At 39.9% G+C, this 16,329-nt stretch overlaps 1 protein-coding gene across 2 annotated transcripts in view; it reads left to right on the top strand.

Moving 5' to 3' along the window:
- KCNH1 (potassium voltage-gated channel subfamily H member 1) overlaps nucleotides 1–16,329 on the top strand; it is a 179,478-nt gene that overhangs the window by 11,338 nt on the left and 151,811 nt on the right. For both annotated transcript variants that reach the window (XR_015283679.1, XM_086878508.1), the window contains exons 3-4: nucleotides 108–214; nucleotides 9,974–10,102. Coding sequence is in view for 1 of the 2 variants with exons in the window: in XM_086878508.1 (XP_086734634.1) it covers nucleotides 108–214; nucleotides 9,974–10,102 (236 nt within the window). In the remaining variant the exon portion in view is untranslated. The remainder of the gene's footprint in view (nucleotides 1–107; nucleotides 215–9,973; nucleotides 10,103–16,329) is intronic.

Genomic DNA, 16,329 nt, shown 5'->3' with positions numbered 1-16,329 from the left:
ACAAAATCAAAGAAGAGCCGTTTCTAAATGAGTCTTTTTCACTTGGTAAACAAATGTCTTTGTGTCTTTGTCTGGTATCTGACTTGAATTTCTCTGTTTATTTGCAGTTTTATGTATGGAGAGCTGACAGACAAAGATACAATTGACAAGGTCCGACAAACATTTGAGAACTATGAGATGAACTCCTTTGAAATCTTGATGTACAAGAAGAACAGTAAGTAGTTGATTGGTTTGTTCATTACTGTAGGTGTGTAAAGTTGTTCTTAATTGTAGTGTAAACTGCAATTCTGTCACCCTGGAGGACAGTGCTTTAGCTAGGGCCAAGTAAGTCCCAGTTCTGCCACTTGATCTAAAAGGGAGATATGAGAACATTAGAGATGAAAGTCACTCAGGGAGGCAGAGGAAGCTTTCTAATTTGTTCTGACGTTTCGAGTAATTTGTGTGTGATGCTTTAAGACAACACTTGTTCCATCAACAATGGTAGTACACAAGCTAGGTTGAGGCAAGTTTCCATTGCAGAGAACATACTTTCTCAGTTTTTAAAAACATGATATAGCAAAGCCAGTATATAGTCGTTTTGGAATCAAAAGAACCCATCTTTTGTTTTAGAAACTGAACTACTTCTGATGATTTCAAATGAAATGTCTTTTGTTTCTGACAAAAAATCCTTAATTGGCACATGATTTTTTCCCTGGGAAATTTAGTCTGTCTGTAACTGCACATGTCAGCAGATGAACTACTTGCCCCAAACTTGGTATCTCACCTAGTGTGGATGATGTCGTGCACGGTTATTTTAATCTACTTAATGTCACCTGAAGTGTAAATACACTGAGGTCTTCAGCCAGGCCAGATGTTAAGCTGAAAAAATTGCATTCTGTAACTTATTTTACTCTTAACAATTTAGCCTTCTAATGATGAAGCTGGTACTGCCTGTGTGCACAATCTGTATGGCCTTGCTTTGTGCTGCTTTCCTCCTAGGGCTACCTGCCTCTGATGTTTACCTATTTCCTAAAAGCTGATTTCTGTTCCTAGCTCAGCTTGTGGCCACGGGGACCATATGCAGCTCACATCTATGCATCCAAAGCCAAGTAAATAAGCTGCAGTCCTGGGATCTAGGAGAGTCTGGAATTCTCTCTTAGTTATCAGTGATTTGGCACCAAGAGACTATGCAGCTACTCTTCTGTCATGCTGCAGCATATGGCCTGTAGTAGAGCCTGGGGCCTCTCTGTCTTTTATGCAGATTTAAAGCAAGGTAACCGTGGAGTGAGGAATATTTCCTGCCCTGCTGTGCTCTCCTCCGAGGAGAGGTGGCCTAGAACAAAGTCCAGCTGTGCAGTAGCTGTGTTGTGTGACCTGCCGAAAGACGGAGCTGCGATGGTTCTGCTCTGTACACAGAGGGTCACAGGCATGGGAAAAAGGAAAGCACAGAGCTTGCTTTCAAGCTTAACAAACTGCAGGGCACCTAGTGTTTGTTAGATCTGCAGCTTTAGAGATACATTAACTACTGTTACAGAGACTGACTAATAGCACTAGAGAGTTTTAACTGAAAAATACCAAGAAGAGGACATCCTGGAAATTTTTCTCCACTGTCACAGGAAAACACTGTCCTATTTACCAGTCATTTAGCACCCAGACTGCTAAGTGGCCTTTCCTTTCTGGTCACCTTACCTCTGCCTGCAACTATAGCAGTGGTTCAGATAATAAACATGATTGGTTCTAACCTGCTCTCAGTTTGAAAGCTTGGAAAAGGACCCTGAATTTTGTTAGAAATCTTTTTTCCTGCTCTTTGTTTCTTCTGCTTTGTCTGTCTGTTATTTCCTCGTTCTATTTTGCTTTTTCAAATTAGCCAGTGAAACAGATTTTTCTTGTTCTTTACCTGTCTAGTCCCTCATAAACTAAACGTCATGATAAATAGCAAGTTTTTTTCCCATTTTTGAGTTGTTGGATAATTGGTACATTTTCCACAGCCTGCACTTTTAATGTGATTCTGGCTGTTTTAACAGTATAGTCTCTATCCTTTTGGAGGAACAAAGGAAAACAAAATAGGAGTTTTGAGTTAATAATGATGCCCATAGTGCAAGTCAATCTTGTACTTTTAGGAGCAGCAGTCATTTTTTTCTTTCTCTGAGCAACAATTATTCCCTGGTCTTACATGTCAAAGCAGATTGAGACATTTAATGATGCTACTAGAAGTGATAGGCTGTTTATTTTTGGACATAGCACTCTCCATGGCGGTGACCCAGTGCTAGCATTTACGTGGTTGTGTGATAAGAATACCCCATCCAGCTGTTGATAGGTACAGAATATCCACAAACTTCATTGCAGTTCACAGTATTGACTCCAGAAACAACATACAATTTCCTGTTTGTGTTTATGGATGCTGCCTCTGTCTAGGCCTTCCCTTTCTTTGTCCAGTCCTCCCTGCATCCAAAAGTGACTATATTCCCTGTTTTCAGAACTTGGAGTTATGACAGGATAGAGGTCTGGTTATTCCTTGGGCAAGTTATCCCTTGATAACTTAGCAGATATGTAAAAATCACTGTTATTCCGTGGAAGAATTGCTTCCCAGAAATACAGAGCTTCTTCAGGATAATTGGAAACAATTAGAGCAAACAGGTGTGTAGCCACCAGATTTTTGTCATTGTTGCTTCGATGCCATCCAGTTGCATTCCGTGGGGATTCATTGTCATACCTGGAAGGAGACAAAGTGAAAGCTTTCTTTAATCAGGATTGCAAAATGACAACAGAAAGACTGACAGTAATTTCACATGAGAGCTTCAGTTCCATTGTTTAATTAGATGTGAGCGCCCAGTGACGCTGGAAGTATTGTTTATTTTTATGTGGGAAAATTAAAACATTACTAAATCTGAAGTCAGTGGAGATAAATGAACTTATACCAAGGAAGGATACAGCTAATGTATTAGAAAATATTTTATATCTAGCCTTAGTCATATCTTACCTTACCTGAATTGATGTGTTTTAAACATCTAATTTCTCATGAGACTTTGACAGCCATTTGTTAAGTTTTTACACTTTATGGTCAGCCTCATGAGTTAAAAATGGCTGAGTGAATTAAACTTGGATTTTCTTTGTCTTGTTTTTCATCTACGATGCAGGCCTGGCATACAAGCAGTGCAAAAGCAGGCTTGTTCTATATGCACTTGCTTTCATTATTGATGAAGTAAATTTTTGTAAAAATACAAAATTCTCTTGCTTCTATCTGCCCCTGAAGAGGTGGTGTCCAATTGAAATCTAACCCCCTTTTCTGTGCAGTACTTGACCTACTTCAGTGGAAGAATATTTGAAGTGTGGTGAACTCGTCCAAGGTGAAGTGCATCAAGAGTTAGAAAGAGTCTTCAAGTGTCCCCTGTCTGAGCAGAGGCATTCCCATTGCTTATGGTCTGCAGCTGTGCTGCAGAGACAGTGTTAAGACACTTTTTTTTTTGTCTCAGAAGTTCTTTACAGATAGGACCAGCAGAATGCTTGCCAGAATGCTGAGCTGCCTGTTGGTAACTATTTTGCACACTACAAAACAGTTCGGTAAAGCCATAGCTCTTTGCTGAGTAGAAATACTATGGTAAGAGTCCCAAAGGCTGGGATGCACTTTCAGTTTGTACTGGGGTTCACTTCCCTGTTTTCTGCGTGCTTGAGCATTTAACAAATTTAATAGCATGAGTATTTGTGTGTGTGGTGCTTTTATTTGATTGCTTGATTTTTTTTAAATTTTCATTTTAATATGTGCACACTCTTCTCCCCTTCTTCATTCTCCCTTCTTCCCCCAGTGTATTAGAAAGCCTTCAGATGTCAGAGAATGACAAATCAACCTAAAATAGTGTTTGGTAGATTCTACTTACATTTATCTTTAGGACCAGTGCTTTCTATAGAGGTTCAAAAGCAAGCAACCCCATTCTAGTGTATAGGCAGCAAAATTCACTTTAGGGTTGTAGAACTGTGATTGCCCACCACTAAATAATTTCTCATAACTGAGACTGTTTCTAACCATCTAAACCCATTTATATTTGTGTGTGCTGTGCCTCCATATGGAAACTTTTGCTAACCCATATCATAGCATAGGCTCAGAAGCAGGAAAGAATGAGGGTGTTGGAGTCAAGTGACATGTGTCCTCCTCGACCTCTCACTGAAGTGTAGCTCTATTATTTGTCAAGCAGTATGCACACCTGAATCTCCTGTGAAATCCATCTGTGTGAGTTCAGTTACCTTCAGCAAGGTCAAATTAAGTATTTAAGTATTTTTGACTCATAAAACTGGTAATTCCCATTGAACTTGTCAAGTGTGTTGGCAAGCAAGGCCTGCTGTCATCTCCACAAATATGTACAGAATTCCCAGTAGTAATCCTTAAGTATTTTTCCTGGGGTAAATGGAAAGAAGATCTCAAAACTTTACTGTGTCTTCCTTATACTCCTGTTCTTTAGAGAACACAGAATCAGGTGAACTGTGTCAGCACTACTGCAGTACAAGAGTGTGTGCTGAACCTTGTTTTCTACTGTGTAGTTTCAGTGTCATAGGATAAGCCTTCTGAATAGCAATTCCACCTTTGGGGACTAAAATTGATTTTTCTTATCTTAGCATGTAAAGATCTGACCTTTAGAAGCGCTAGGTGCTACAGCATCCTGGCACCAGATAGAGAGGACACGAAGGTAACAGCTTTAAAAGTGCTGGGAATGTATTTAAAGGTTTACTCTTGTTGGCACAGAGTGGTGAGCTACATGCTGAGTTGGTCTGTTCTCATTTGGTACACACTCTCTGCTCAAAACTAGAGTCTGTAGGAAGACTTTTGTTCTTTGTCTTGCGTGGTCAAATGTCATGGGCTCCTCTGAACACCTGGTTAAAATCTGTGTGGATATAATGGCTTGCCAAACTCTGATCACACCTCATCAGCTGGTTTGCTAGTTTGACATTGACAAACTGTTCTGTCTGTGTAGGATAGAGAGAAACAATCTCACACTGAGTACCTGGGCATAAGCGAAACCCTAAAAGGAGTGGCTATAATGGTCAGCCATGCTGTTTCTATAACTTAACTCCTGCTGTCTGCATTGCTGCATGTAGGAATTGGTGGAGAGAGGTCACATGTTCCTATTTCCATGCTGCTTGACTGTTTCCCTTCAGGACAATACATGTCTGATGATGTTTGACTGAGACATTATTTAGAAATGCAGAGGTTGTGCTGCTTAGAGGAAACCTGCCCCCTTCATTAATGGCAGTGTAGATGTCTGCTGAATTGTCAAAACATGGTTTTTAAAATTGTATTTTAAAATTAATTTTGATTTAATTATTGGAATGACAAATTGTGTATTCCAGTTTTATTTAAACCCTGTTTTTTGTAGTTCTGAAAAACAGTTGGCCTCTTTGCCCATACCTTGAGCCATTTAACCAAAGAGTACATTTAAAGAGGTTTTGATTTTCATATAGCCTATTTGGCAGGAAGGAAAACTTAGAAGAGCTCAATGGTATGCTCAGGGAGAAGCTGGAATAGACTTTAAGATCTCTTTCACTTTGATAATGTAAGAATTTCTGAAAGACTTCAACCAAAGTTAAATAGCATGTGAAATGCTGGTGCTGCTGCCCAGCAAGAGGCTGAACGTATCATTGTTGAACGTATCATGACACAGGACTGGAAAAAAAAATTATAGGGAAGAGACAGAACTATTTGTCCTTCAGATGGGAAATTGAAAGGTATGCAGACATTTAGAGTGTGTTAGGCTGAAGAAGACTTGGGACTTGAATCACAGCTCTTAAAATTGTCTTTGCTGTCAGGCAACACCGTAAGTACTGTCCTTAGGTCACAAAAGCCTATCAAGATCTGCACCTGCTAATTCTGGATTGGCTATGTAACTTTGGTACCTCGAGCCAGGCTAGTCCTATGGCTACTGTTGGGCATTCATTCTAGATTTGCATTTCTTCTCAGTTGTCCACACTGCTTGTCCTGCAGCTTTGAAGGGGCATTCCCTTTTCTAGCATGAGGGGTGCTATGCCACTAGACAAATGCTGGATTCTTCCACTGCTGATTCCAAATCTAACAGAAGCCAATGTAGCTCATGAGTGTTTACTTTTTTGTTTGTGCACTGGTATTACCACTGAACTTCACCAGGGAGAGAGGTTGCCAGGACTAAACACAAAATGTAAATGGAAGTAGATGTATTGTTGGAAACACTGGTAAACACTTTCTGTGTCGCCGTGCATCAGTGCAGACTGAGAAGTTACTCTTGTTTTGCTGTGAGAGCTCTGGAACATGCTGCAGTTTCACTCCCTGAATAACCCACAGGCTGAATCTGTAAATCAGATTTTTCATTAAAATGGCCTTTTTTGTGCTTCTTGCTAGTCATGGTTGTCTGGCTGAGCAGGGATGTTGGCTTTGACACCAGGAGCATGAGGGCTGCCTGTAGGACATTGAAATTCTAGTTTCCAACCTGATTTATAAGTAGTTTATACTTTAGGCTTTCCTGTTTAATAGTTAAATAAACTGTTTAAGAAGTAAAATTCTTCTGATAATTAAACCGGAATGCAGGACAAAAGATGAGCATGGCCACTTCTTGGCTGAGCCATTTGGTGTGTTCCCACATTTCAGATCCCAGTTCTGCTGTGAATGAGCTCCTGGTTGCAGAGCACTGTGGAAAGCCCATGTAACCCAGCACTGTGAGCACTCACGTCACGACCGAATTTTTATATCCACTTGTCTCCTGTTCACAAGGGACACTGACAAGATGTTAGGGACTGCACTGCAGGGAAAATACAATGTTGTGGAGGCAGGTACACAGGCCTGGCAGAATTTTCCATCTACTTACTTCTGCCTTTGCAGTGTTACTGTGTAGATCCCAAACTGGAAGATGATTTCTGCAGGCCCTGTGTGCCACCTTGATTTTGCACATGGTTTGTGGCACTCTGAAAATTACAAGGGTACCCAAATAATGCATTTCATCAAACACCCCTACTTTTAGCTGTCAAGAACACCTGGCTCTTTCTTTTAGCCTGTGGGGCATATCACTAAGTTATACACTTGGTTCTAGGTAAAAAAGTGTTTTGTCTTACTTCTTCCTTTAAATAATGCAACACATGAGTGGGAGTCAAGGGAGTCAGAAAGTAAAAACCCTGCTGATAAAAGCTCCTTGCCCTGCAGCAGCCTTAGGTTATTGGAAAAAGTCCTCTTGCTGCATTTCAGAACATGTTAGAAAAATCTTGCAACAACATACTGTAGCATAACCATGAAGGGAAGATGACATCATGCATCTGACAAATAGCCAGAATAGGAGGGTAAATTGGACCCTTTCTGTGTTTAGTGCAGCATCTTCAAAAGCATAGTAGTAAGTTTTTATAGCTATGAGAGGCAGAGAAGGAACTGAGTGTGTAATTCAGCCTCAGTGCTATGAATATTGTGAACAGCCCATAGCAGAATGGCTGTAGCTTGAAGTAGTAAAACAATACAAAGTGGTTTTGGGGAGGGGAAAAAAATCCCTAATCTAAAAAAGTGCATGTAGATAAAGATCATAAAGCAAGGCTGTGGATGGAGATCCTGGCTGATTAAAAAGTTGCAGTGTTAGTGAAGGGTGTTGAAGTGGGTAAAATAAAAAGCAGTTAGTCACCAAGGAGTCTCTGAAAAAGCAGGATACAGATTTGATCAGCCTCAGAATAGTTCACATGTGAAGTTGGGAAAAACAAGTAGGCAAGAAGAAATTGAGATAGGCAATTTTAGGAGCTCTTGAGAAAGGGTAGTGTAAAGGGTGTTACTGAATAGAAAATTGCTGTTGGCTGCTTTGTGGCAGTGTCTTCTAAGCTCATTAGCAAGTTAGTGATGATTTTACTGGCACGGTTACTTTGCTGAATCTTTTTTCACACTTAGCATGTTTGTTTGTTCATACTTTTTTGGAAGGGGCTGTTCAGGAATGTTAACTCTTTAAAAAAAAAAAAAAATTATATTGACCCTTGAATACTTTCTGCCATGCAGGCATATTTCAGAAATGGCCACCGGTGATTCCATCTGGATTTCTCTGCTTTTTGAGCAGAGGCCTCCATGCATCATAGACCCTGCTGTTTATAGAAGTGGCTGTACATATGGCATGGAATCTCAGCCAGAGTTTAAAACTGCTTGTGTGCTATGCAGGCACAGTGGGAGCCTTAGGATTTGAACTTGGTTTATGGAAGTTGTCCATGAGTTTTGAAGATGCCCTACCTTTCTGTAGCCAGAAAAGATTGCTCAGCACTGAGGCTGGGAAAGAGCCAGGTGAGGCACTGGTAGCAACAACCTCTGTTATATTAACATAGTTGGGAAAAAAATTGCCTTTGCTTCCTTTTTTGAACAGTAACTTGTAAGATACCATAGGTTTTCTTGTGACCCACTGACAGCCTGGAAACACAAGTTGCCCTTGTTACTAAAAACTATTGCATGAAATGTCATGCTCATGTTAAAATACTGAGCAATTCAGGTGAAAGAGAATCTGATCACTAGCATAGAGAAGGATCCTGTGACTGAGAAAGAAAAGGAATAGTCTTCTAAGATCACTCTTTCTAAAACAGACTTTGCTATACGAATGACAATGATTGTGTGGTGCTCTTTATTCTGGCTTTCCCACAGGGTCAAGCTCCTGCTGATCCTGATCTTTTTTTGGCCCCTGGTATGTAGACCCTTCTCTCCAAACAAGGCTCAAAAGGGACACATTAGAAAAAAAATGTTGCTCACAGCAAGCAAGCCTGAATCCTCTGTCTCTTAATTCTTGTGCTTGCAAAAGCAGTGATTTGTTTTCATCTCTGAGGGTCTAGGGACAGTCTGAAAACCCATGCACAAACTCCCTGAAGGCTGAGGTCTGGACTGTTCTTATTGCCATGTACCTCAGAGTTGGAGAAGTCATCTTTTTATGCCTAAAGTTAAGACTTCAGACTTAAAAATGGTGCCTTCAAGGAGGTCATGTTATGGCATACAGGAGCCAAGTGCTTTGTTCCCAGCCCTCCAATCAGCTTATACTCAAATATCACTAAAATCAGTGTGGTGAAATGAGTGGCAAACACTGCCTTGTTACATGGAACTTCATTGCTATCACTAGGGTCGTCTCGGCAGAGCTACCAGAAATATAGAAAGGCAGGGCTGATGAGAGATTCTCTCCTCAAGGTGATCTGTGTGGATAGAGGTCAAGGAGAAATGGCAGCATCATCTGAAGGGTTCTATTGTGGGACCATCTTTTTCTGCTATGTGCAGGCTTTAATGTCTCAAGCAGTTTTAATTAGCAGTTCATCTACTGCAGTAATTAGAAAGGTGCAGTTCTGTGCAGTACAACTTGATCCCATCCAGAGCTTGTGTTCTGGTCCTAGCAGCTTGTTCTCTCCTGAATTCAGGGGAATCTTGCTTCACGCTGCAGTGACTGGGAGCAGGCTCAGGACAAGGCAAGCTGGAAAGCAGCTTGTGAAGCGTTTCCCTTCCATGGGGGGATTTGCAAGCTGGGCCAGAGCTCTGGGAGTCTGGCTCTGAAGCTAGACATAGGCTACTATAGTAGTTAGGGCATGGTCTTTCTTAGGGCATTCTCTGTTGGCAGGGAATTATAATGTCAACCAAACTGGTCATATTCTTGAATTGAGACTCTGTGTTATGCTCATGTCCTAGGCACAGCTGGCCTGTTCTCAAATCCTGCAAGAACCAACAAGACACAGTTGTGTGCAGCCTTTGCACATAAATGGGACTCTTCTTTCAGGAGATCACAAAGCTGTTCTTACGTTCAAGTATTAACTTTGCAGGTGAAGTTCAGAAATAGGGTGATTCCTGAAGATTAAAAAGCTAAGCAGAGACAGAGCAGAGAGCTTAAATAACACTCTTGTCAGCTGCTTTGTTATTTTTCTTAATAGGTGTTTGTAAAAAAACCCAACATTAAAGTAACTTTTACAGATGGCTGATTTGAGATGTAAACATCTAAACTGGCACATTTACTGCTCTGCCTGCCATTGACCAACTCTTTGATGTGTTTGTTTCCAGGAACACCTGTCTGGTTCTTTGTGAAAATTGCTCCAATTCGAAATGAGCAGGATAAAGTGGTTTTATTTCTTTGCACTTTCAATGACATAACGGCTTTCAAGCAGCCCATTGAGGATGATTCATGTAAAGGTTGGTCATTTTCACAATTACATATTTATGCTGCTTTTGTTTGTTTGCCCTGGTCTTGAAAGAGCTGAAGTCCTTCGAATACCCAAGCCAAAGAATTAAATGTTAAAATAGCTTGTAGCTGTGCCACTGGGGATGGCATTTGTGCAAGAAATGGTTGCTGGTTTCTTTAGTGAAATTGCTCTGGCCTACCCTGAAAAGGGTCATTGCTAATGAAAGCCCCAAGTGCTTCAGAAAGCCTAGTTTATATAGTAAATAGGGACTGTTCTTCCTCTAAAATATGCTATTAACCCACTCTCCAGCATATAGCCCTCAAGGATTCACAGTGTTGCTCAACAGCCCGGTACAAACTGTGTGTGAAACTGTATGCAAAAACTGAGGAATTAGCCCTGGCTGAGTCTAGAAAAGGTCGGAATAATTAAAGTCTGCCTGACTTGATGTTACTCGTCATTATTAGGGGATTTATGATGTTAAAGTTCTGGACTAGTTTCCTTGAGCCTACGTGAAGAGATTGCAGTTATCTTAAGCGGAATCAGGTTTAAGCTGTCCTGGTGAGTGAAGTAGCGCTGCAATATTCTGCTCTTAACCCTTTGCTGTGCTACAGCCTGTGACAGCAGCATAAACTTTCACTCAGGTTCAGATCCCATCAGAAACAGACCTTTTGTACCCTATGGAGGATTACAGAGACTTGCATCCTCTGGGGTAAAAAAGGATGTAAGTTCTCCTGTTGTTTGCATTTTTGTAGTATTTAATAATATTTGTAGTATTAAATTAAACAGGAAACTTGCTGTGAAGATGAACTGATTTACATTTGTTCTCAAAATGTTATTCTTTAAAAACATAGTTTCTCAAAGTGGAAACACCTGTTACCATGAAAAAGGAAGTACAACCTTGACAAACATACCCTCTTCCAGGCCATATGGGTAATTTTTTTGTCTTGCTCATGCTATTTGGTTCCTTATTGCCTTAGCAAAACTAAGAACCTTACCTTGTCAGAAAGTTTGAGTCTACAGTATTTTTTCCCTGCCTAGTGGTCCTCACTGTATCCTGATAAGGAGTGACAGCACAGATAAATCAGCATGATGCAGTAAATCTAGCTCTCATTTATTTGCTGGTAGTGGAGGTCCTCGCTTCATTTAGTCAGTTGATAAGCAAGACTTTGAGTCAGGAGTGGTAGCTGTGTCTTTTTGCTTTCACAGGAGCTCCCTAATGTGGTAGAGACAGGCAGCTTGTCCTTCACTTTCAATATAACTCTTCTAACTTTTTTGTTTTCAGTACAAGTATGTTGAAGAAAGAGAATGCTAATTTTTTATTTTATTTTTTTTAAGTCTCCTTTGGGCAGTGAGCATGGTAATTCTCAGTGGTTGCATATGTACAGCAGTATAGGCACTAAACCTACACATAAGTGCATGGACTTGCAGAGGAGTTGATGACAAGCAGAATTTCTCCCTCTGGCCCATGGAAACTGGCCAAGTGATTAACAGAAATTGCAAACAGGAGAACTGAATGTATTATTTAGAGGCCACTGATTTCACAGCTCTGCACTCCTTCCCTGAGTGCCATGTCTTTAAGTACAGAAGGGCTTGTGCACTAAATGAGTCTTCCAAATATTATTTCTGAATCTCCTAAAATTAATAAAGTTGCAGAAGTTTCATGCTGGTAAAGAATTCTCTATCACTTTATACATAAATCAAGCATGATATACATGGAACTGCACTTTCTGTTTTGATCCGTAATATATCCCTTTTTCTTCCATAATTACTGTAGGCTAGCTTTGGAATTTTGTTGTGTGATACTGTATTAATCACTTGATGGCTAGATGAGCATTTTCTTGGAGGAGCTGATTTGTCAAACGGAATTTTACAGGTGTCCGTATCCTTAATGTTAGATCTCATTGTGCAGTTGTGTACTGTTGAAAGAGGGGAGAAAAGGAAGGTGTTATGGAGTATTAGATAATCATCTGTAGTAGGCTCTGGGATTCACAGAGTGGAAAAATGTTTTTGGATGATCTAAAAAAGGTAAAATTGTACTATCTTGTTCTAAGAATCATTAACACACATGAGCTTTGAAAAGGGCATATTCTTTGTGCTGTGCACAATGTTACACAGGAACTTTGTAGCATGCTTTTGAAAGAGGACAATTTTCTTAGGAATGCTTCTCATATTCTTAACCCAAATGAACTCTCAATCTGAAAAACTAAAACTGTGAACTGAAAACTGATTGCTAAATCCATTATTTTTTCCTTCCTTCACCTTCAGTCAGCTTAGCAAGTACTTTTCTTTTACTGTGCTTGTATGTGAAATCAGTTTCCTATGCTTATGAGTACTTAATATGTAATAGGTTGCCTGTAGATGCAGATATGTTAATAAAATATGCTATTTGCACAGTTGCAGAATGTTATCATTTAAAGTATTTAAGATATTCAAAATCAATGGCTGTATGTCTGTGGAGAAAACCATTAAATCGATGACTTTCTTGTACTACATAAAGAGCAACTAATCTGTCAGGCTAAGCCTGCTTAGCTGTGGTATATCTTGGTTTTCTATCACCTGCCAGCAATTTCAAGCCTGATTGTTCAGCTGCAAATGATGCAGCTCCTTGAGTGAAAAGTGTAGAGCCATAACGACAGGTGTTGAACTACACAAAGATGAATAGGCATCTTCCATCTGAAGGTGACTCAGAGGGATAGAAGGTCCCAGTACCATTTTTCATGCATTTTTTAAAAAAAAATTTATTGATTAATAATATCAGACATTGGGTTAGATGAAACAAGAAAGTCGCATAAAAAGTAGACTTCTCATTGTAGCCTTTGTGATTTGATTCAGATAATTTAGAAGATATTTATTTTATGACTTCCGTGGAAGGTAAGTAAGCTTGCTTTTAAATGCAGCAGCTTTAAAAATAGTGTGTTCTAAATAAAACCACTTAAAAATAGTGTGTCAGTGATGTTGATAATATTTTTAAACAACCTCTTTCCACTTTTTCCCATTTGCTTGCCCCTTGGAAAAAATCAGGGAAACGAGGTTTACTTGAATAGAAGAAGGCAAAATAAAGCTATAGCATAGCTAAATTTGGCTTGTCAAGTAGTAGGTCACCTTCTTAGCAGAATTTTAAAGTATATGCTATATTTGGAATTAATGCATTTTGTCTGTATATGTCTCTCCTGGTTTGAGGACTAACACACCAAGAGATGCTTGAGAATAGTGTATAAAGTGGAATGCATCACTTTATGCAAAACAATTGTTTGTGCAGACAAATAGAATCTGTGCATGCTCTCTGAGTAGCTTGTGAGAAGTTTGCCTGAACAGATTTTGAATGTATGAATACAAGGTGAGCCTATCCAGAAGCATCTATGCTGTCTCATGAGAGTTTGAAAACTAAGCTCTGGATCCTAATTTTTGCTTTTGATACTTAGTTTTTATACAAAGAGGTGGTCAGATTCAATATCACTGAATCAAGCAGTGAATGGTTGTTATCCTCCAAGATGATATAACCTTCTGCACTTTGTAGCAATCATCAGTTGCCATCTCCTCTGCAGAAGATGCTTTATTTCATTTTGCAGCTAAGCGGTCCTTTGCATAACAAGTAGGAGTACAGACAAAAAAAAAAAAAAAAAAAAAAAATTGTCTCCTTCATCTTAATTCAGAGAAAGAATCACGTTTGATTTTTTTTTTCCTTTTTGTTTCTGGGGTGGTTTTTTTGGGACTTTTGGTTCTGTTTTTAAAGATGTATTTATATGAACAGAGCCAGTGTTTGAAATATTTTGATTAAGATATACTCTGCTTTCATCTGGATTAAATGTTTTCTTAAAAAGAGGAAACAAATGAAAGGGAAGTAGTGAGTATATTAAAAAACTTTGGTATGCTTTCCCAGTCCAGATGGAAAAAGAATACTGTTTTAGTCATGAGGTTTCAAAGAGAAGGAGCACTGCAGAGAAACTGGATTGATGTAAGCAAGGATCTTTCATGTGTGGGAATACAAAGGTGGCTTGAGTGGAGGCAAGAACTGCTGGAATCTTGATTTATTCACATTTACACAGTTGTGTGAACAACAGACCTGTGGACAAACAAGCTTTTTCTCTAGCGGACAATGACTTCTTGTTCTGACTCTAGGAATTCCGTAAGTCATGGATCAGCAACATGGTAGCAAGGGTTCTGTAACTGCCACGGTTCCCAATGTTTGAATACCGGAGTTATCAGGAATGAATTGAGAAGAGTGGTAGGAAACAAATAGCTACCTACAAATAAATAATAAATGCTGTTGTGTTTGAGTACAAACTTACTTAAAAATACAGAAAATTGGCTTCTTGGACTTAAGGCTGCTGTTAAATGAAACTTCATGCTTTAAAGAAGAAAAGTTTTGATGAGTTAAATGCCACAGCACAAAAGTATAGTTCAATGCCATATTTCCATATGAAACTAATCTCAGGGGACAGCTTTTGTAATCATCTTCTCTTGGGTGTTATCAGAAGCAGTTTCTATTCACTTTTTTTATGAAGAAATGGTGGAAAACTGAAAGAACATCATGGAATGCAAGAGTACTGAAATCAGTGCTGTTAATCTTGAAGGCTTTCCATCCTTTTGAAGCTGGAAATGTTTCAATGTTGTCACATTGCTTTGTCTGCATATTTTCTGCAGAACTGAAAAAAGAGACTGAAGAATGATAAAAATGGGTTAGAATCAAAAACAGGGGCACAGGCAACCACTGCCACGGGGACCACCTATAAACCCATAAATCCAGCTTTATGTTTGGTTCCTGAATTTCAAGCTGTCTTCCCTTCTATGTGGGCTTATCTTGTTTGCAGAATATATATGCCTGTATTAAAAACACCTAGGATCACTAGATTTTAAATTTAATTTCATATTTTCTCTGTTTCTAGAGGAAAACAACGGACATAGGGCTGTACAAACTGTTTGTGTTGGAAGAGAACTCCTAATCCATATCATCTGGTCCCCCTGCTTTAGCAGGACTGACACAAATATATTATTACACTATTTTGAAGCTTAGTTCCTTGTCTTGGAAAGCTCCATGATCTTTAAAATTTAGTGTTTATGTTCAGTCCTATGGCTTAAGTCCATTACTTGACCTGTCTTTATTGGATAGATAACTGACCTGCTGTTGGCTGTGTCTGTCCTTAGGGTTCTGGAGGAAAAGTTGCAATAAATTCAACAGGTGCTGTTGTCTTTTCAGGCATTACTGAAAAGTAAGTTAGAAGAGAAGTTATAATTCAAAAGGTTTAGTACTGGCATTCTGTTTAATTTTTCCTACGCCACAATCTGCAGGTCTAACTGCATGTTGGAGATGCCACCTTTTCATATTTTTCTTTCACAAAATCCAAAACCCTGAAAGGCAATACAAGGAGTATTTATATAGTTTAAAACAATTCTGTTCTAAAGATGAAATTCTTACACGTTGCACATTGATTCAGTGCCTGGTTTTAGGCATACCATGGCACAGTGGTGGGTGTATCTCCAAGCTGGGCTCCCAAGTGTGGTACGTGTAGGGAGGATTAGAGTACGTACTCCAGATTTGTGTCCACACTGCTTTAAAAAGCCACCCTGAAAAGCCCTGCCCGTGACACTATCTCTTGCCTAGAACAGTAACATTGCTTTCAGATCGGAGTTTTGGAGTAGAGGGTGAGATCTGATGTTTGTGGAAGCAGTGCTTTTGTGTGGCATTTAGGCATCTGCAAGCGAGATGTTCAACACATGGGGCAGAGGAAATGCTTACAGGGGATGCTGAGGAGAGAGGAATGGGTTAAGCTGTGTCTTTCAAAAGGAGATGACTCCTGGGAAGAAGGAGGGGCCCCCGAAGGTGCTCAGCATTCATAGCCACAACTCATGCCACAGAGTTGTCTGGAAGTGCTTTTGTGCAAGAAAGCTCAAGTGAGACGCTTTCTTTTCATCCTCTTCTCTCTGTGTATGTCCGAATAGCCCAAATCTTAGAACAGTGCTTGGAAGAAAATGCACACTGAAAATTTGTCCTCAGGTTTTGAACCAGTTTTCGAATCTTCCAGGAGAATACCCTCCCCCATCAATCCCGTTTGAGTTAGTAAAAGGAGCTGTCTGTGTTATCTGTCATTAGAAACATTTTACGTGTGGTAAGGGAGGCAGGTTTCGAGTTCCCGGGTGAAGCTGGAGCTCCGTGATCTGCTGTTTCCCGCCGGCGCTGACGTTTGCGATCCAGCCCGGTTCTTTCCGCTTCAGCACCGCGGCCAGCGCCGGAGCGCC

The sequence above is a fragment of the Cyanistes caeruleus genome, chromosome 2 (genome assembly GCF_971803275.1).
Source record: "Cyanistes caeruleus chromosome 2, bCyaCae1.hap1.1, whole genome shotgun sequence".
Lineage (NCBI taxonomy): Eukaryota > Metazoa > Chordata > Aves > Passeriformes > Paridae > Cyanistes > Cyanistes caeruleus.
Note: the sequence above shows the minus strand (reverse complement) of the source record. Positions and strands in the feature narration are given on the sequence as shown.